The 23,537-nt window shown below is 35.4% G+C and overlaps 1 protein-coding gene across 2 annotated transcripts in view; it reads left to right on the forward strand.

Moving 5' to 3' along the window:
• Nucleotides 1-23,537, forward strand: part of Drep2 (DNA fragmentation factor-related protein 2) — a 228,130-nt gene that overhangs the window by 86,597 nt on the left and 117,996 nt on the right. Inside the window, exon 3 of one of the 2 annotated variants that reach the window (XM_090373086.1) lies at nt 11,670-11,843. In XM_090373086.1, coding sequence (XP_090229212.1) covers nt 11,670-11,843 — 174 coding nt within the window. Of the gene's footprint in view, nt 1-11,669; nt 11,844-23,537 lie in introns of those variants that run through there. The other variant, XM_090373087.1, reaches the window with a different exon arrangement.

The following is a 23,537-nucleotide window of genomic DNA, read 5'->3' on the forward strand; positions in this document are numbered from 1 at the left end:
ATGACTTGAGTACAATTAACAATTGTACAGAGAAATAGAGTGGGCTAGTAAATCAGAATGTCTTATAACGGAGGATTTTAACTTCCCAGATATTGACTGGAACTTGTGGATTGGTCACTCACACACTAATAAGACTTTTGTGGATTTATTGGATGATAGTTTTCTGCAGCAGCATGTTTGAGAGGCAACCAGAGAGGGTAATACTCTTGATCTAATTATCAGCAGTGATCATTCATGTATTAGGAATTTGCAGATAAAAGAACCACTAGGTGGCAGTGATCACAGTGTACTGATGTGGGATTTACTTAAAGATATAATTACCATCAGGGGTAAAGGAAAGGGTTTTTCTTTCGTAAAGGTGAGTACAGTGGTCTCAGACAATTTTTAAATTCTGTACAGTGTGATCAACTGACGATGTTACCAAAAATAAATTCTAAGTGGGAAGCATTCAAGGAATTAATCGTGGAGGCTACTAAAAGTTTTATACCTATTAAGAAATATTGTTCAGGGTTTAGGCCTAAATGGTTATCAAATGAACTAATGAGACTCGTGACAGAGAAGAAAAATGCATGGGATGCATATAAATTATCAAGCGACTCAGAAGCTTATGGCAGATATAAGCTAGTCTGTAATCAGGTCACAAAGGAGGTTAGGTAGGCGAAGGCAGATTACGAGAAATCTTTGGCAAAGGATGCTAAGAAAAACAGCAAGGATTTCTTTACTTATATAAACTCTAAAAGAAGGGGATGAATCTGATTGGTCCACTTGATATCGATGGTTCGATTGTTGATGATCCTGCTCAGATAGCAAACAAACTGAATGAGTATTTTGCATCTACATTCACGCATGAGGAGTTATTAAGGTTCGAAAATGGCAGAAGGTAATCAAATTGTAGCAGGGTGCTTAATGATTTTGTAATAACTGAGAGCAAACTGGAGGAGAAATTGTTGAAGTTAAACATAAGGAAGGCCCTGGGTGGATGGGATCTATCCAGTTATATTAAAGGAGGCGGCAAAGCAACTAAGCAAACCCTTAGCCATAATAATGAGAGCATCCTTGGACTCAGGGGAGGTCCCCACGGACTGGAGATGTGCAAATGTATCCCCAGTTCATAAAGGGGGATCGAAAGATGACACGAGTAATTACAGACCAGTTAGTTTAAGTTATTTTCCGGGTAAAATAATGGAGTCACTGGTTAAAGATGCATTGCAGGATCATGTAGACAAGACTGCAGCAATAATTCAGACACAGCATGGGTTTGTTAAGGGAAAGTCTTGTCTGACAAATTTGATTGGATACTACAATGTGGTCACAAAGGAACTTGGATGCAAAAAATAATTTTGATATCATATATTTGGATTTCAGGAAAGCTTTTGACACTGTTGTGCATGGAAGACTATTGTACAAATTGGAGCAGAATGGTATTAAGGGTAAGTTGCTACAATGGATAAAAGTATGGTTGAGTGGGAGAAGACAGAGGGTGGTAATCAATTGTTGTTGCTCTTCGTGGACTAATGTTATTAGTGGAGTCCCCCGTGGTTCGGTGTTGGGTCCACTGTTGTTTTGTTAGTTAGTTAGTTATTTTGGGTTTTAGGAGCATTAGCAACTAAGCCCATATTGCTCCGGGATATGCGGTGGTCATTCCCTGACCTTTCCACATCCTCCGTATTTGGTGGTGACGGGCTCGAAACCCGGTCTAATCAAGAAGCGTGTGCTACGCACTGCTGCTCCTTCCCACCTGGCTACAGAGGCACCTTGTTGTTTTGTATATTTATCAATGATATTGATGAAGTTATGTCAGGCTTAGTGTCGAAGTTTGCAGATGATACAAAGGTTGGCAGGGTTGTTAATGACAGTAATGGCAGTGTTAATGAAAGTAATGGCTACTGCAAGATCTAGAAAATTTGGGCAGATGGGCTAAGAAGTGGCAACTGAAGTTTAACCTTGACAAATGCAAAGTACTGCATATGGGTAGAAGTAACTCCAGAGAAATGTACCAACTGTGTGGTACTACACTTAAAGTGGTAGAAACTGAAAAATACCTGGGTGTAATTGTGCAGTCAGATATGAAGTTTTCTGAGCAATGCAGACAGCCTGCCAGGGCAGGTCATGTGGTTTTGTCAATGATATATAGGAATTTTTCTAGCATGGAAAAGGAGGTGATTATCCCTCTGTATAAGGCAATAGTCAAGCCATGCCTTGAGTACTGCGTACAGGTCTGGAGGCCTCATTTTAGAAAGGATGTAGATTTGCTTTAACGTGTACAGAGAAGGGCAACAAGATTGGTGAGGGGAATAAAGGAATCCTCTTAAGAGAGGCTGAAGTTCTGCAAATTGCAGTGGCTGGAGTCTAGGCACCTGCATGGTGATCTGATTGAGGTATATAAAGCCTTGAATGGGTTGAGCATGCTGAATTCTGATGGGATCCTTCCACTTGTTCAGATTACAATCTTAAGGGGACATAAATTCAGATTAAGAAAAGACAGATATACAATAGATGTGCGAAAATTTACCTTTAGCCAGCGGGAGGTTAATTGCTGGAATAAATTTACATCTGTCATGGAAGTTGATAGGTCAAATAAATTTAAGGAGGAACTGGAGGGAATTTGGAGGGAATGGTGTGATTTTTTTTTTTTTTTTTTGGCTGATGCTGCATAAGCTTTCTTTCTTGCATCACATGCCACTACTACTACTACTATTAGTTGCTTCCTCTTTTTTCACTTTGAATTTTTGGGAACAAAAGGCTGCGATTGTTCATCCTCCTTTTGAAGTGGTGTGACAATATTGTGTTCGTTTTCATTTACTGCATTTTCAGTACTAGAAGTAGTTGCTTCTCGTTTTAAAGTTTCTTTTTTCAACTACAAATCCATATTCACTTATTTTAATACTAATATTTCGAAATACTGATAATTATCAAAAAAAAATTATATAAGAAAGTGAGTTTAGTTATGATATCGATTTGTTTCCCCCTCTCCCTCAGCCCATGTACTCCAGGCTAAATCACATTCGAATGGCATATTAGATCAGTACATTGCTATTTTTTTCATAGATGTCATTACCTCTAGGCATACTTCTCTATGCTAAAGCCTGCCAGAATAAAGTGTTCCGCGGTCTATTTGATTATTAGGCTATGCCAATATATTAATAACCAAAAAAAAAAAAAAAAAAAAAAATGTTAAAAATTATAATGATGCAAAAGTGGTGTAAACTACAAATATGCAAAAATTTATTTATTTTATTATTATTTTTTTAATTATTAATTACGATTTTTCACGGAACACAGTTTGGGAAAGGCTGCTATATAGTATTAATTTTTGTATACACTTTCTTCTTCAGTGTATGATCTTTCGCCTGGTTTACACCTTTTGACGAGTTGTCTCCGTTTGTAACTGTCTTGTGCTAGGTGTTTCTCTTCTGCATAGCTGTGAAGCCCGGTTTCCTTTAGAATTGTATTTATGATGATGTTTTTTTGTCTTCCTTGTTTTCTTTTTCCTGGTATTTTGCCTTCCAGCACATCCAGTAACATCTCTCTCTCTGTCTCTGCCTCGGTGTGTCCGAACTATTGTAGCCATTGTCTTCTGATTCTTAGCAATTCTCTTTCTTCTCCTACACATTGTAATCATTTTTTCTGTCCAGCTAAACTTTTCCATTCTCCACTTGTACCACATTTCAAACGCCTCTCTAGTTTTTTTCAAATTGGTTTTGTTTAAAGTCCATGTCTCTGCTGAATATAATGCAATGCAAATTTATGTTTTCATAATTCTTTTTCTTAGATCTAGTGACATTTCTTTGGCTTAGAAAAGAGATTTTACCTCTAAATACTTGTTTTGGCATTGCAATACTTGAATCTATTTCACTGTAGCAAGATGCATCTTGTGTTATAATCTGTTGTTATTGTTGCTGTGGTGCCTCCATAGCCAGGTGGGCAGGAGCAGCAGTGCGTGGCACACGCTTCTTGATTAGACTAGGGTTCGAGTCCGTGACCACCAAATACGGAGGATGCGGAAAGGTCAGGGAATGACTACCGCATATCCCCGGAGCAATGTGGCCTTAGTTGCTAATGCCCCTAAAAACCAAATAACAGCAACAATATGTTATGTTATGTTATTTGGTTTTTAGGAGCATTAGCAACTAAGGCTATATTGCTCCGGGGATATCTGGTGGTCATTCCCTGACCTTTCCGCATCCTCCGTATTTGGTGGTCACGGGCTTGAACCCCTGTCTAATCAACAAGCGTGTGCTACGCACGGCTCCTCCTGCCCACATGGCTACGGAGGTGCCATTATAATCTGTCTCAGATATTTCAATTTTGTAACTTGTTCTTTTTTTCACCATTAATTTCAGTTTGAAAACGTTTTGGATTTTTACTTATCATCATAATCTTTATTTTATTAGTCTAATCTTCATCCCATATATCTTCACTTTCATAGTCAACTGTTTTAGTATATTGGATAACATTCTTGGGCTACCTGTAAGGATTACCTGATCATCTGCAAACTTAATTGTGCTAAGCATTCTTCCTCCTATCTTTATACCTAATTTTTTACCATCAAATGCTTCTTTAGCTATTAACTCGGCAAATGTATTAAATAAACCTGGGGAAAGCAAACATCCTTGCCTCTCTCCTCTTCTTATTTTTGTTGTTGCTGTCAATTCTCTGTTGAACCTGATGATGGCCTTTTGTCTTTTATATAAGACAAAAGGCCATCACCAATGCTACGAGTTTGGTAAATATATTTGATGGATTTGAGGTATTGCTCAAAACATCAAAGGCAGATATTGTTGGGATATAAGAGATGTGGTGTCACACAGATATAAGGAATGCAGAACTGGAATTTGGGGAGTACATTGTGTACAGAGGCGATAGACAGGATAGGAAAGGAGGAGGGGTTATGCTATTAGTTAAGAAACATAAAATCCGAGGTAGTGAAGCCAGTTGACATCGCTGGACAGTGCAGTGTCAAATCAGTTCTGTGTGACATAAGCATTGGGAGATCAAAATTAAGAGTAGGAGTGTGTTATAGGGCTAATGACTCTGATGAGTATAATAAGAAACTGTACAGGGAAATAGAGTGGGCCAGTAAATCAGAGTGTCTTATAATGGGGGATTTTAATTTCCCGGATATTGACTGGAATTTGTGGGTAGGTCACTCACACACACACTAGCAAGGCTTTTGTGGATTTATTGGATGATTGCTTTCTACGTCAGCATGTTTGGGAGGCAACTAGAGGGAGTAATACTCTTGATCTGATTATCAGTAGTGATTCTTCATGCATTAAAAATCTGCAGATAAAGGAACCACTAGGTGGCAGTGATCACAGTGTGCTGAAGTGGGATTTACTCAAAGAGGTAACTACCATTAGGGGTAAAGGGAAGGGTTATTGCTTTCGTAAAGGCGACTACGATGGACTGAGACAGTATTTAAATTCTATACAGTGGGACAAACTGATGATGTTACCAACAGCAAATTCAAAATGGGAAGCATTCAAAGAACTTATCTTGGAAGCTACTAGGCTTTACATACCAACTAAGAAATATTGTTCAAGGTTTAGACCAAAATGGATGTCAGATGAACTAATGAGGCATATGGCAGAGAAGAAAAATGCATGGGATACTTACAAATTAACACATGACACAGAAGCTTATGATAGATACAAGTTGATATGCAACCAAGTTACAAAGGAGGTTAGGCAGGCAAAGGCAGATTACGAGAAATCCTTGGCAAGGGATGCAAAGAAAAACAGCAAAGAGTTCTTTACTTATGTAAACTCTAGAAGGAAGGGGATGAATCAGATTGGTCCACTTGATATTGATGGGTCAACTGTTGATGATCCTGCTCAGGTAGCTAACAAACTAAATGAGTATTTTGCATCTACATTCACACATGAGAAGTTATCCAGGAAGGAGAAGACCAGAGGTGAAGTAAACTCTGGCAGTGAACTAGATGATTTTGTAATAACTGAGAGGAAAGTGGAGGAAAATTGTTGAGGATAAACATAAAAAAGGCACCCGAGGTGGATGGGATCTATCCAGTTATATTAAAGGAGGCAGCAAAGGAAGTAAGCAAACCCTTAGCCACAATTATCTATTTTTTTTACTCAGGGGAGGTATCCATAGATTGGAGATGTGCAAATGTGATCCCAATTCACAAAGGAGGATCAAAGGCTGACACAAGTAATTATAGACCTGTGAGTTTAACTACTGTTCCAGGAAAATTAATGGAAATGCACTGGTTAAAGAAGCACCGCAGGATCATCTAGACAAGACTTCAGTTATAGCTCGGACACAGCATGGTTTTGTTAAGGGAAAGTTTTGCCTGACCAACTTGATTGGATACTATGATGCAGTCACAAAAGAACTGGATGCAGGGAATAACTTTTATAATATATATTTGGATCTTTGAAATGATTTTGATACTGTTGCACATGGAAGACTGCTGCACAAATTGGAGCAGTGTGGCACTGGAGGCAAAAATCTGCTATGGATAAAGGGATGGTTGAGGGGGAGAAGACAGAGAGTGGTAATCAATGGACACTGCTTATCGTGGACTAATGTTATTAGTGGAGTCCCTCAGGGTTCAGTATCGGGTCCATTATTGTTTTCTGTATTTATAAATGATATTGATGATGGTATATCAAGCTTAATGTCCATGTTTGCAGACGATACAAAGGTTGGCACGGTTGTTAAGGACAATACTGATAGTATGCTGCTGCAACAGGATCTGGAAAGGTTGAACAGATTGGTTGAGAGGTGGCAAATGAAGTTTAACATTGACAAATGTAAAGTACTACATATGGGAAAAAGTAACCCCAGAGCAACATATCAACTCTGTGGTACTACACTGACAGTGTTAGAGAATGAAAAGGACCTGGGGTAATTGTGCAAGCACACATGAAGTTTTCTGAGCAGTGCAGACATGCTTCAAGAGTAGCTCATGGTGTCTTGTCAATGATATACAGGAATTTTTCTAGCAGGGATAAGGAGGTGATTATTTCCTTGTTATAAAGCAATGGTCAGGCCACACCTCGAGTACTGTATACAGGTCTGGTGGTCTCATTTGAAGAAAGATGTAGAGCTGCTGGAACGAATACAGAGAAGGGCAACAAGATTAGTGAATGGAACAAAAGGTTGCTGTTACGAAGAAAGGCATAAGTTTTGCAAATTACAGCGTCTGGAGACTAGACAACAGCGAAGTGATCTGATAGAGGTGTATAAAGCCTTGAATGGTTTGAGCATGCTCAATGCTGATGGGATTCTTCCTTTTGCTCAGAATAATCACCTGAGAAGGCATAAATTCAAATTGAGGAAAGACAGATGTAGGATAGATGTGCGGAAATTTGCCTTTAGCCAGCGGGTAGTTGGTTGGTGGAACAGACTTCCATCCCTTGTTGTGGAAGTTGATAGCCTAAATAAATTTAAGGCTCAGCTGGACAGGTATTTCGAACGAACGGAGATGTAAAATGGGAGTGTTTTTTTTTTTTTTTTTTGGGCTGATGCTGCATTACCTTGCTTTCTTGCATCATATGCCTCTACTAATGCTAATGAGCCAGATATTAGTCAATTAATTTTTCTGAACATCCCCTGTTTCTAGTAGAGGAAAAAGCTCATTCCAAATTACTATGTCAAATGCTTTTTCATAGTCAATAAAGCACACATACATTGTTTATCATTCTTTCAAATATGAAAGTTCCTATTGCTTTTCTTGTAGATATGTTCTTTATAAATGCGAATTGTGTGTCCTCTAAATACTGTTCGATTTTACCTTTTATTCGTATTTTTATGATTTTTAACAGAATTTTTGATGTGTGTGATTGTATCTTTGTATCTTATTACATTGTATCTTATATATATTTAATGAGAATGTTAATGTATATAAAATTGTATATGTATATCTTCTTTGTAAGTTTTGTATAAAATTTGTAAATAATTGTGTGCACAAAGAAATGGAAAAAATGTGTTGCTTGCTATTTTAATTTTAATTTAATTTTATTTTATCTTAATTTTGACTACACCTGATCATGTACCAAAACACTGTTTCTATACAAACCCATGTTGATGGAGGTAGCATTAAAGAATAATAATATTGTGGGGGAAAAAAAAAACCCAGGATATTAATATTAAAAATAAAACCTCCAGAAACACGAGTAAGGTAGCCCCAATGCAGTGTGTATATTTCAGTAAAACTGTTGAATTAAGTTAAGGTGAAAAAAAAAAAAAAAAAAATGTGTAACAGGCAGCAGCATAGAAATGGGAAGTAATACAGGATAGGGGAGGGAAAATGTAGTAAAAAAAGAGAGGCGAAGATAGCGAGAATAAGAAAAGAATGAATGTCCGAATCGCCCTTGTATTGCACTTTCTTATCTTCTTGTTTTCTTCTTTTCTTTTCTCCTCTCTCTTTCCGTTTTCCTTGTTTCCTTCCCCCCCTCTCTTTCTGTTTTCCTTGTTTCCTTTTCTCTTTCTTGCATTTCTTATCTTTTATATATGCTATATATATATATATATATATATATAAATGGGTATTCAGTGTAACCCCTTAAAGGTTAACAGGAGAGACTGCTTCTACAGGAATGGGATACACTTAAATAGAAAGGGTGCAAGAATATTTGTTGAGGCTATCAAGGCAGTGTTGGATGGGTCGGAAAACTGCTAGCTTGGTGGAATACACGGACTAATAGATTAACAGTAGCCACTGGCAGAGATGAAAGTGATTCTTGCACTGCTTCTATTGGAATGAGCAGCAGTCTGGAAAACAAGATGGAGGGTATTTCAGAGACTGCTGGGAGTCACTGTGGTACAAGTAAACACATGGGTTGTGTTAGGGTAGCTAAGAATAGGAACAGGTGCATGTGTAGTTGCATATACACCAATGCTAGGAGTTTGGTAAATAAATTTGATGAATTTGAGGTGCTGGTCAAAACATCAAAGGCAGATATTGTTGGGATATCAGAGATGTGGTGTCACAGATATAAGGAATGCAGAACTGGAATTTGGGGAGTACAATTTGGGGAGTATAGGATCAAGTTTAGGGACTACCTTGTCCATACTGTATTAGAAAGTGCTAATTTCATTTTCTTTCCTTTTTTGGCCTTTCACTTTTCTTGTACTACAATGGACAAGTATAGAAATACAATTCCTGATACATGGTAAGGTGTAGTAAGGTGTAGTCCCCTGATGAAATACCTGATCATGTATCAATATTTATTTCAGCTGACATCAGATCAAGCATTTTTGCATTACCGATATTAGACCATTTACTAAAAATGTTTCTCCCCATATCTGATGACAGCTATACCATTTTAATTTTATTTGCATTTTATTAGTATTTTGATATACTAATTTTACTTTACAGTTCCCCCACTTTATATTGGCTTGGCAATTCAGCCCATAATTTTCTTAATTCATCGTAACCTCTAGGATATTAATATTCTTTCACCTTTCACAAATCTACTTCACTTCTTTTTCTACTTTCCTCACTCTTCTAGTTACTGGCACTTTGTATAACTTTCATATCCATTTATGCATACTTAATTCAATATATTATACAACTTACTTTTTTCCATTATATATATAAGTTGTATATATATAATGGAAAATTTATATATATTTATATTATTATATAAATATAAATCACCATTATATATATATATATATATATATATATATATATATTATACATCATATATATATATATGCTCTATAATATTTATATATATAGACAAATGTATTTTATCAATGTATTGGGTAGGGGTGCTGACCTGTCAAGTGTAATTATAATGGAAAAAATTGAGTATGCCTGCAAGGTAAAAGCAGATTACCTGAAATTAATGAAATTAAGATTAACATGATAACAAAAATGGTTTGTTTGTTTGTTTGTTATTTGGTTTTTAGGAGCATTAGCAACTAAGACCATATTGCTCCGGGGATATGTAGTGGTCATTCCCTGACCTTTCCGCATCCTCAGTATTTGGTAGTCACGGTCTCGAACCCCGGTCTGATCAAGAAGTGTGTGCTATGCACTGCTGCTTCTGCCCACCTGGCTACGGAGGCGCCTAAACAACAAAAATAGTACCTAATGCAGTGGGTCCTAGGACTTTAACTACTTCTTCAAAATTTCCATAGCGCACTATAACCTTGCTGTTTTTGCGCCACAAAAAATCAAAATCAATCAATCAATCAACTTCTTCAAAGGGTCGGCAGCCAAAACTGTAGGAGTCACTGCAGTAAGCAGGGTCTCTGTTTCTCTTATGATGTATACGTACGAAACGTATACATCATAACAGAAACAGAGACCCTGCTTATTGCAATGGTGGTACAGGCGCAACATTAGCACATCAAACCCACTACTACCATTTTATTTACATATATTAGCATAATGAAGTAGTTAAAAAATACTACTTCATTATGCTAATATATGTAAATAAAATGGTAGTAGTGGGTTTGATGTGCTAATGCTGTGCCTGTACTGCCATCTATAGTATTTTATTTATTTGTCTATATAAGCTGGTTAAGCTTACATTGTCAGTGGTGTGGCTTTGTGTTGGAGTGCTAGTCTGTCTGTTTTATATTTTTATTTTTTTCTGCATAAGGACCACCGTTATTCAAATCCTCTGCATTGGCGGTTCGATTGGGTGTAGGGTGGCGTTTGGTTCTTCGGTCGGTTTGCCTTTGCGACGATTTGTCTAGCAATTGAAATGCAGCGATTCCCTGACCATTATTGGCCTTGTGGTCCTCTGTTGATATGGGGCATAATTGTCAGTCTATTTTTGTTATTTTGGTTTTATCTTATTTTGTCGTTAGTTTAGTCTCTATTTGTGATATTTCACGTAATTCGAAACTGGCAGCTTATGAGGGGGGGGGGAGGGTGCCGCAAATTCTTATGTAATTGGCTCTAAATTTTAAAATTGATTTATTATTTTGAATTGGATTTTCTAAATTTATTTGGAGATTTTCTGCTACAATTTTTAGGCTTACCTTTTATTTTCCTTCCCTGTTGATTATTATGTTTAATTTATTATTTTTCGCTCAACAGTTTTGCCATGCTACTGGCATTAATTTTGATTTAATATCAGTTATACATTGGGCATCATGTGGAGGAATGTGCATTTTGCTGCCTCTAATGATAGCTTTATATTTATTTTCTTAATTTTCTTTTTATATTTTGTACTATTTTTTATTTATTTTTTAACTACTTCATTACGCTAATATATATATTCCTTATGCCACTTTTCAACACTTTGTTGACTCTATGCAACATCACGTTGGAGCAGTGATTTGAGTTAATGCATTCCAACATGATATTGGTTCATGGTCCTAATTAAGTGTTGAGAAGGCAATGTATTTGTTTTCTGGACTGCCACCATCACAGTTAGACATTTCTTGGAACAAAATGTATGTATTCTTAAAATGAAACATCACAGAAGTGGAAATTGAAAAATGTTTCATCCTTTTTTTTCATGCTTGTTAATAAATATTGTGTTTTGAATATATCAGATCTTTATGACTAAGTTAGACAGCAGTTACATGCATAGCAAAACTTTTATGGCCACAGGATTCATGAAAGTTGTATTTCATATTCTATAGATTTAACTACAAGAAAATTTTCAGAAATATGCTATTGCCCAGGTTCAGTTTATTTTCTTCTGAAATGTATATTTTTGTTTACTTTTCAGGTTCAGAGAGGCTAGGATATACTAGTTCCTCGGACCTGAGGATTTTGTTAGAGAGTGATGGTACTGAGGTGGAAGATGATATCTATTTTCAAACAGTAGACAAGGATACCATCTTCCTCCTCCTCCGTCCTACTGATATATGGCTTCCTCCTGGGGTAGAGGCACTCAGAGCAGGTAGGATAATAAGTAAAACACCTTTTTTGATGTGGATTGTCTTTTCACATAATTTGTGTCAGAACACATCGTATTGTAAAGTATAGGATTATTAGGCATTAAGTATAATATTTTAAAAAATCTTTTAGCATGTTAATTTTTGAATTTAAATTATATTAATTGATATATTTTAAATTCTCAATTAAATTAACATGCTAAAATATTTTTTAGCAATTAATAAGTAATTTTCCACTTAATAAGTAAGCTACTTTGATTCATATAAGAAGAGTTATCCTTATTTTCTCTATTTTAATAAACCCTACTACAGGGTTTGACACTTCTTAAAAGTGGTGTGCCAAATTCACTCTAATGGAGAGTTTTGCATCCCAGTAATTAATTTTAAAGTTCAAAAGGTCTAGGTTTAAGAAATAATGCTTACACCATGTTTTTTTTTTCCCCTCTCTTACCTTTGTATCATCTGCAAACGTAGACATTAAACTTGATATCCCATCATAAACTATTTCAGTTCCTGCATTGAAATAGTATCCTGTTTATTTACTTCATTAATTTAAAAAAACTGTATATAAAAAAATCTACTGTTGTTGTTTTTATAATTTTTAAAATGCATTTAAGAGCCTGGCTTTAAATTAAAACAGAAAACTTCTTTATTATGGCTTTCATAACAATAACTTATTGAAATAATTGAATGAATTCAGTTTTTGTGATCTTATGCTGTAGGTTGATGGCCCCTGCCATACTGAGTTTAATGAAATTATTCAGAGATTAAATATCATTTAAAAAAATGACTAGATGGGAGTGAAATATAAGATAAACAAGATGTATTTATTACTGACAATATTAATAAAAATTTGGCAATAAAATAGATTGTAATGGTAACTAAATCCAAGGATTAAATTTGGCAATAAAATAGATTGTAATGGTAACTAAATGCAAGGATTAATCAGAATTAAAAAATAATGAGAATTTAATATTTGAAAGTATAATCAATTACATCATATGAGGAAAAATCAAAAGTGGGAAGGCCTCATGCTTGAATTTCAAAAATAGTATGCTGTATACTTTGATATTTTTATTATAGTTACTATCATAATGAAGCTGGAATGGTCATAATCGCATACTACCTGAAAGGCCAGGTCTTTGCAGTAGTTACACTATTCAAATTGCAAAGATAGCACATATTTGTATGTTTTTTTGTAAGTACAAAGGAATACTAGCAAAAAAAAAAAAAAAAACATTGTCAGCTGGTCATTTATGAAAAACTGTACTGCTAAATGTAATTACTAAAAATCTAATTTATCTAAAAATCTATCCTTGACCATTTTGACAAGCTTCCTAACCACTGTGTGTAGTTTTGAGGTATGAACTTGAGACTTCATATAAACAAAGAACTTGCAATTATCAGCCATGAAAGGTGCACATTTGATCAGCGTTCTGTTTCTTCTCTAAAATAAAGTGTGGGATTTCTAGCCATTCTGGAAAACCACATTTATTGTTCATGACAACCAATATGATGATAAGTTTCTTATAAAATTGTTTTGTTCACAGACATTTCAGTCCTGCCTATATATATATATATATATATATAGTGTGGCAAATACATAATACAAATATAGTATAGTAAAAAAAAAAAGCTTACATTTTGATTCAATAGATTGGTGAGATTTTGTTCAGTTTCCTTGATTGTATTTGTACTATTGTTATATGTAATGGCCAGTGAAATATATAGTTGGAAACACATACTTTATCATTAGTTGTCTATCTGTATATAAGTGTAAGTGAAGATGAAGTGCACAATTAGCAAACACAAATTCTATTAAGGATATTTATTTTTAATTGCACCTCCCATTGTTCTCTGATGTTAATCCTATGGGCATGTGCAAAATTCTGTATGCATATTGTGGTGCAATATGCATATAGAATTATAAAATACAAAGGATGCTTTAAAAAATCTAATACAGTCGATTTCGGTTATTTGGGACACCTCGGGACCAGTGCATTTTGACCCAATTAAGTGGCTACCCCAGTTATTCGAAGTTTCAAATAAATAGTTAAAAATACAGTGAACCCCCTCTTTACAATTGGTTCACTGTACAGTCAAATCATGTTACGATGGACTCACTCTAGTAAAGTACCGTTCACTATACGATGTGTAGTAAGTGCCGGTCATTGTGATCACGTTTGTGAATCGAATTTTAATTCTATTAAACAGCGATTCTAATTAGCGAAAATAGGAGGAATATTATCCGCAGGCTATAAAAGTAAAGATATATTAAGTACAAATTTGCCTTTTATTACCTTACCAATTAAAAAATTAAATGATAAGTGAAAATTGGAAGAATATACGTGATATTGAATCAGAATAATTAATATGTACTGTAATATGTACGTACTAACTAGTTGACATTCATGGGTGGGGGTTAAAATTTAAAACAATAAAAAGATAAGCAATCAATAACAAAGAACACGGCACACGCAAATTGCAAGTAACACGATATGCGCAAGTGAGAACGGACTAACAAGTTACGAAGCTTTAAAAATAGGAATGAAGAGAAGATTCTGAAAATTAATTTTTTTATATGATTGGAGATTCCATGGAAGTGTAAACACATTTCACCGTAATAACCCACAGAATTCCAGCTGTTGGTATTATCGCAAATTCAATAAGATCGAATTTACTGTCCGTTTATGATCGATTGCGCTAACAGAAAAGCCCAATAAACAGGTGACTGCTAATTGTTTTATGGTTGTGACCTCCAGAAATCCGACCGAACCATGTGGTGGTACGGTCGGAGACAATCGTAAGATAATCTCCAGTGCTGCGATCTCCTGCCCCGATTAAACGGCATGTTGTCCCAATTAAGCGAAGTAAACCCTGGCTATTTTCTCAATTGGGTTCTGGTTTTTAAGATTTGCCCCAAATAAACGGCTGCCCCGATTAACCGGTGGCCCAAATAACCGGAATCCACTGTATATGATATTACAACAGAAAAGCAGTCTTCCATTTCTAGAATTGTTTGAAAAATTCTATACTTCAGAAATAATGTATATCAAGTTATCCATGAAAAGTAAATTATGATGAATACATATAAAGTTTGTTTAGCAACTGATTTTTATTATTATTTTTTTCTCTCGTTTCTTATGACCATTCACAGTTACACAGTTAGTTCTATTGCAAGTCGTAGATAGCTGAAAGGCTACTTACGCATGCAAGGTCCATAATAGTTTTGTAAACATAACGTTGCCTTTTTAATGGCGCCTCTGTAGCCAGGTGGGAAGGAGCAGCAATGCCGTAGCACACGCTTCTTGATTAGACCGGGGTTCGAGCCTGTCACCACCAAATACGGAGGATGTGGAAAGGTCAGGGAATGATCACCGCATATCCCGGAGCAATATGGCCTTAGTTGCTAATGCTCCTAAAAACCAAACAACAACAACAATAACCTCTTTAATTGTTTCTCTAGTTAGCTTAACTGATGCTTACAATTACTCGTTCGGTTTTTTTGCTTTATATTTTTTAATTTTTTAGTTGTACTGGTTACTATATTTAGATATTGCATTAGATATTATAGTTAAACTTCTAGGTTGAAATGTATATACTCTTCCACCAAAACTGAATAAAAACATGGTATGCACCAATTTTTATATGTATTTTGCACTAATGTTTTGTTTGTTAAAATAAAGAGAAAGTGGAATTAATTTCACAACGAAATGATATGTGATCACAGTGCTTTTTTACCATATTTATTATCTGTAATGAAAAAGCAACTACATTATTGAGTTCTTTGGCTTGAGTTTTTTTTTGATATTCTCTAAATGCAAATAATCTTCTTTCATAGCTGATTGCATATTTTCACAGGCGCCTCCATAGCCAGGTGGGAAGGAGCAGCAGTATGTAGCACACGCTTTTTGATTAGACCGGGGTTCGAGCCCGTCACCACCAAATACGGAGGATGCGGAAAGGTCGGGGAATGGAATGACCACCGCATATCCTGGAGCAATATGGCCTTATTTGCTAATGCTCCTAAAAAAAAAAACCGAATAACGAAATAGCATATCTTCACTTTTTTTTTATTGTAATTACATTGACTGTAATGGGATTGTAAATTCATATATTTTAGTGGATTTAACATTCATTTGTAGGATTTAATTACAAGTATTGTAAATACTTGTAATTAAATCCTACAAATAGATGTAAAGTCCTTTAAAATATATACCAAAATATATCAAAGCATACTTCTGGTAAAGACTACCCATTTTAATGATAGGTGATTGACAGCAACTTTGCCTGACTAATTTGATTGGATACTATGATGTAGTCACAAAAGAATTGGATGCAGGGAATAACTTTGATATTATATATTTGGATCTTAGAAAGGCTTTTGATACTGTTGCACATGGAAGACTGCTGCACAAATTGGAGCAGTGTGGCATTGGTAGCAAATTGTTGCTATGGATAAAGGGATGGTTGAGTGGCAGAAGACAGAGAGTGATAATTAATGGACACTGCTCATCGTGGACTAATGTTATTAGTGGAGTCCCTCAGGGTTCAGTTGGTCCATTGTTGTTTTCTATATTTATAAATAATATTGATGATGGTATATCAAGGTTAATGTCCAAGTTTGCAGACAATACAAAGGTTGGCAGGGTTGTTAAGGACGCTACTGACGCTGCTGCTGCAGCAGCAACAGGATCTGGAAAGGTTGAGCAGATGGGCTGAAAGGTGGCAAATGAAGTTTAACATTGATAAATGTAAAGAAGTGCATATGGGAAACAGCAACCCCAGAGCAACGTATCAACTCTGTGGTACTACGCTGACAGTGGTAGAGAATGAAAAGGACCTGGGGGTATTTGTGCAGGCAGATATGAAGTTCTCTGAGCAGTGAAGATGGGCTGCAAGAGTAGCTCATGGAGTATTGTCAATGATATACAGGAATTTTTCTAGCAGGGATAGGGAGGTGATTATTCCCTTGTATAAGGCAATGGTCAGGCCACACCTAGAGTACTGTATACAGGCCTGGAGGCTCATTTCAAGAAGGATGTAGAGCTGCTGGAACGAGTACAGAGAAGGACAACAAGATTAGTGAATGGAACAAAGGGGTGCTCTTACGAAGAAAGGCTTAAGTTTTGCAAATTACAGTGTCTGGAGACTAGGCACCAGCGAGGTGATCTGATAGAGGTGTATAAAGCCTTGAATGGTTTGAGCATGCTCAATGCTGATGGGATTCTTCCTCTTGCTCAGAATAATCACCTGAGAGGGCATAAATTCAAATTGAGGAAAGACAGATGTAGGATAGATGTGCAGAAATTTGCCTTTAGCCAGCGGGTAGTTGGTTGGTGGAACAGACTTCCATCCCTTGTTGTGGAAGTTGATAGCGTAAATAAATATAAGTCTCAGCTGGACAGGTATTTCGAACGAACGGAGGTGTGAAATGGGAGTGGTGGTTTTTTTTTTTTTTTTTTGGCTGATGCCGCATAAGCTTGCTTTCTTGCATCATATGCCTCTGCCTCTACTAATGCTAACTTTCTCATACATATACAAGGCAACTCAAATGATGCTTTAACTTTTTAAGGCTATAATTTTGACCTTAGTAAAACATTCCAACACTGAATGAAAGCTGTGATCTTGAAATTTTTATTGGTGACTAGTAGTTATAGTTGAGTTTTGATGGTAGTTGACAAAGAAATGAATTTTTCTCCTTAAGCAATCAAAATCTGCAATAGAAAATAGTTTTTGCACAATACAGAAAACAGTCTCCCAGTAGATATTTCATTTACTACTAACACAGGAATTGTGTTCTTACAGGTTCTTTGCCACATACAAAAATATTTGGATGACTTTGTATGTGATGAATGAAAGAGTTATTAGCTAGGATTAGCTAACATAAAGCTTTTAGATGCTTATAGAAACTGCATTGCTATAGTGTCGCTCAACATAAAGTTACTCTCCTCATAAACTGTGGCAAAAAAAAAAAAAAAAAATGTGTGTACAGCTTCTGTTTGAAGTCATAGAAACATATCAAGTTTAGTTGGCAACTTGCAATACACAATCCTACCATGTGATGGGTTTTGGAGTAACATTTGAGCCTGAAACTGTACAAAATGCAAATTATATATTACAGATGACTACAAGAGGAAACATTGCTATTTCTATCAAAAAATTTTTTCACAACAAATAAGGTTTTATTATCTGCTTCAGTGATAATTGCATTTTTCATCTGAATGAACTAGTGAATACAAAGAATTTATTTACTGTTTATATTAAAATCTGGGAAAATGGAGAGATTGCATGCTTATGTGGAGCTTTTGTGTGACAATCCCTTGGATTGTTCAGATATACATGTTTTGTGTTTCTGGTTACATAGAGGTTTATGGTCCATTTTGATTTATATAAATGCCATCGCTAGTATCGTATATCTTGACATGTTAGAGAACTTTCTTCTACCACAGATTATCTTCGATGATCTGTGTTAGAAGAAAGTTGGTTCATGTCAGTATACCAACAGGGTGGTACACTCTCATTTATTTCTTCATATCTGTGAATTTATGTGAAATTTCCAAATTGTGCAGAAGATGAGGTGGTCTGCATTCCATGATTGACTGTAATCCTCCAGACATTACACCACTGAATTTTTTTTCCCTTTAGGACTCATTAAAGATCAGAATTATCAGCAGATTTACATGAATTGAAGGGTTAAATTTGCTACTAATCATGTAACATCTGATATTATTATAGCAAATGTAGCAGGACTTGTTTTGCGGGAACATGTGACTGGTGATAGTCACATTAAAATGTTATAGTTGCCTACACTTTTTTCAGTTCATAGTATGTTTTAAAAAGTTCAAAATATAGAAAATATACATTTACAGTTACACTTTTACATCCTGTATTTAAGATTACTAATATGGGTACCAACATCTTTACATAAAGTTCATGTTTATTTTGAAAATAAACATGAACTTTATAAACATATATGTTTATGTTTACATATATGTTAAAGTAAACATATATGTTTATGAACTTATGAACATATATGTTCATAGATGTTTCATTATTAATAATCATAAAAAAGTGATATTATTCCATGCAATTGTGAGAAATTTTATAACAGAAAACATTAGCATTGGTAAAGGCACATGATTCAAGAAAGCAAGCTTATATAGCATCGGCCAAAAAAAAAAAAAAAAACTCCCTTCTCATTTCACCCATCCACTCGCTCTAAATGTTTGTCTGGCTCTGTCTTGAATCTGTTTAACCTATCAACTTCTACAACGACAGATGGAATTTTGTTCCGGCAATCAACCACCTACTGGCTAAAGGCAAACTTCTGCCCATCTATCTTACAACTGTCTTTCCTCAATTTGAATTTATAATCTCTTATTCTGAGCAAGAGGAAGAAGAATCCCATCAGCTTGAGCATGCTAAAACCATTCAATGCTTTATACATCTCAATCAGATCACCTCGCAGGTGCCTAGTCTCCAGACACATGTAATTTGCAAAACTTAAGCCTTTATGTGTAACAGCAATCCTTTGTTCCATTCACTAATCTTGTTGCCCTTCTCTGTATTCGTTCCAGCAGTTCCACATCCTTTCTAAAATGAGGCCTCCATACCTGTATACAGTACTCAAGGTGTGGCCTGACCATTGCCTTATACAAGGGGGATAATCACCTCCTTATCCCTGCTAGAAAAATTCCAGAATATTATTGACAAGTCACCATGAGCTACTCTTGCAGACTGTCTGCACTGCTCAGAAAACTTCATATCTGCCTGCACAGTTAACCCCCAGGTCCTTTTCATTCTCTACCACTGTTAGTGTAGTACCACACAGTTGATACATTATTCTGGGATTACTGCTTCCCATATGTAGTACTTTACATTTGTCAATGTTAAACTTCAGTTGCCACCTCTCAGCCCATCTGCTCAAATTTTCTAGATCCTGTTGCAGCAGCATAGTGCACAATATAGAAAACAGTATCCCAGTAGATATTTCATTTACTTCAATATCATTAATAAATACAGAAAATAACAATGGACCCAACACAATGTTAGTAATGGAGTCCCCTGGGGGACTCCATTACTAACATTAGTCCACAAAGAGCAGTGTCCATTGATTACCACTCTCTGTCTTCTCCCACTCGTCCATCCCTTTATCCATAGCAGCAATTTGCCTCCAGTGCCACACTGCTCCGATTTGTGCAGCAGTCTTCCATGTGCAACAGTATCAAAAGCCTTTCTAAGATCCAAATATATCTGAGAAATAATATAAGAGCAACAATAATAATAATAATATCAACTGGATGCACTGCCTTAGATTTTGTGCTTCTTAACCAAGAATATAACTTTCTCCTCCCCTATACTCCACTACCTGCTAGGCTAAGATACCAATTACTCAACATAAACAACACAACCCAGTACTGTACTACACAAACATATTCACCACTACATTTATCATCTTTGCAGGGTATGGTATCTTCTCTCTCTCTCTCTCTCTCTCTCTCTCTCTCTCTCTCTCTCTCTCTCTCTCTCTCTCTCTCTCTCACACACACACACACACACACCAGGGTTGACTATGGTCTTGTGCAGGATCATCTTACACTCACACAGAGTCTTTCTGTACATGTACTGCTCTTATTCCATTTCTGCATCCCTTTTGTCTGAGTGACACCATGACTCCTTTATCTCTGCATTTGATGCATTTACCAGTACTTAAAATTTACTGAATTTATTTAACATGCCCCTAGCATATGTGTATGTGCAAATATGCTCATTTTGTACACTTAGTAACCCTAATACAGCCCATGTATTTGTTTGTTCCATGACGTTTCCCAGCAGCCTTGTAATCCCCAACATCTTGCTTTCCAGGCCTTTCTGCATGTTCCAACAGAAGCAGTGCAGGAATCATTTACACGTTTGCCTGTGGCTGCTAATAATTTGTTAGTTTCTGTTCACCCTCCTCCACCCAATTTCCAAGCAGTTTCCAACCTACTTAATGCTGCCTTGATGTTTTCAGTTTTTTAAAATCCATAAAGTTGTTTTGATTTATTTCGAATACTTTTACAGATCTCATTCATTTTTATATATACTTTACCTTTTATACCTCTTTTGTAGATTTCAGTCATTATATTTCATGTTTACCTTTTGACATAGTGACCTATCTTCATAGGTGACTAAAATTGTTGGGCTAAGGTAAAGAAAGCCTGCATGAGAAGCATGCAAAAGTTTGATGAAATTTACTGGTAAAAGTACTTTGCCGTAATGGCATTTATATTGTTGCTCGCTCAGTAAACAGATGGTGGGTGTTATCGGTCTGGAGTAGAAGTTGAATCCCATGGAGAGCTTGAAACCCTCCCAAAGTGGAGAGAGGATAACCTGACATTTTTTCTTTAGAATCACTAATTGAATTAACTAATTGAATCACGAACAGAGTCATATTGGAAGTTCTGGCATTGTAAAAAATGTTCGTAACGAATGGCAGAAGTTTGCTGTACTTCTCATGTGGGCTTCCTTTGCCTTTATTTTTTTCTTAATAAACAATTTATCCACTAGTCCACCAGTGATTCTAAAGAAAAAAGGTCGGGTTACCCCCTCCATTTCTGGAGGGTTTCAATCTCCCATGGGATTCAATTTCTACTCCTGACCAATAACACCCACCGTCTGTTTACCGAGCAAGCCACAATACAAATGCCGTTACGGCAAAGTACTTTTACCGGTAAATTTCATCAAACTTTTGCATGCTTCTTGTGCAGGCTTTCTTTACCTTTGCAGAACCATTTATTTTTTCAGGGCTCAAATAATTATTTTTCACAGAAATCTTTTTTGATAAAAATATTTCTTTTATGAATATAATTTTTAAATAGATTGATACCATTAATATAAAAATAAAAACCTTGAGGATTAGATCAGTTACACAGAAAGCTGTTTAAAATAGTAATAGGGATAATATATAGAAACTGTACTGGGGAATCAGTTTTTAAAATTTGATAATTTTTAGGCAAGTTTGCAAATACATCAAGTTTCCTGTAGTCTTCACTACATCCATCTACATGTAACAGCTTGACTCCTCATGGATGGATTTTCATGAAACTTTTAATTCAGATCCTTTAGAAAGGTTTGCTGAGCTATCCCAAATTTCATTAAAATCAGCCAAATATTCAACTCCCCAACATATAAATCTGTGGTTATTTATATATATATATATATATAAAAAAAGGATTTTTGGTTGGATATGTATTAAATTATCAGCATATATTTTGTTCATTCATATGGAAGTTTTAGAACCAGTTCCAATTACATATCTTCAGCCTGCGCGTGTGCGCACACACACACACACACACACACACACACACACACACACACACACACACACACACACACACACACACACACACACACACACACACACACAGATATTGCTATAAATGTGGAACAACCGCCCAGATCCTCTTCAAAATTTCAAGACTTATTTAAATTATTCTTATATTGATTATTACAGAAAGTTTTTGGTGCCATAGCAACAGTGGCCATAATGCATATAATTTGTGGTAATCAGATATGTAAATTTCCATGTTATATTGATTATTAGGTATTGGTCTGTATTATATTTGACTATTATGGCCATACAGGTGTGAGTTATATAACCATACTAAGTTAAATGAAATATATTCTTATGTATCTTTCTACCAAATTTCATGTTGATAGCTTAACTCCTGTTTTCCTACACCCACTGTCACAACTTGTCAATCACTGCTTTCCCACTGTTTTGCTTGACACCATGTTGGAGGGTGCACACCGTTCTGAAGTTTTACTGTGATATTTATTCAACATTGAGAATGCCACACACAACAAATGCACAGGTAAATAATTACATAGGTCATTTCCAGATTAGATATCGACCAGTGCATTTCGACAGGTGTCTTCTACATAGAAAAGATTTGACTTACTCCATATACTTCTACATTTTACTTAGAAAAGTGTGCTTGGGGGTGGGTGAGCAAAGCCCCCTAGTTATTTATTATTATTTTTATTTTTTTTTATATATTTATCATACAGGTAGTTATCTATTTATTATATATTTGTTGCCATGTGCTAATTGGACGAATGAATGGGCAATGTAGCAGATTAGCAAAAATGAAATATTTTTGCTAATAAAAGTTTTCTTTTCACTCATTTTTTTTGTTGCCAGTTTACTAAATACATAAATCATGAATTATTACCACATGCTTATTATACTGTAATAACTACTGCAGAAATGTTAAATATGTGCTGTATTAAAATCCAAGCAGTAAGTAAATATATTACTTGTTGACAGCATACTACGATTATTTAAATTATTAAATCACATAACCTGAAATGTTGCATTTCACATGCTCTCCATTAGAGAATTACAAAGTATTATTACATTGGGAGGTATATACAGTGAAGGAAAAACAATTGGTTTTATATATTAGATAATTAGTAATTAATTGGTAACAAGATAATTAGTTATTTAATTTTTACTTCTTTTAATCACAGAAAATAAAAAAAAAATTGGTTAATTTAATAAATAAAAATCTAACACGTTAAAGGTAACTCACCGTGTATGTTAATTAACATGCTATTTTTTAATGTGATCAGTGATATTCCAACAATAAAAATGAAAATTGAACTCGTCAGTGTTTGAATCACTGTAGACAACCAAAACAGTATTTTCAAAA

This window comes from Mastigoproctus giganteus, chromosome 5 (genome assembly GCF_048544385.1).
Source record: "Mastigoproctus giganteus isolate SK-2022 chromosome 5, ASM4854438v1, whole genome shotgun sequence".
NCBI lineage: Eukaryota > Metazoa > Arthropoda > Arachnida > Uropygi > Thelyphonidae > Mastigoproctus > Mastigoproctus giganteus.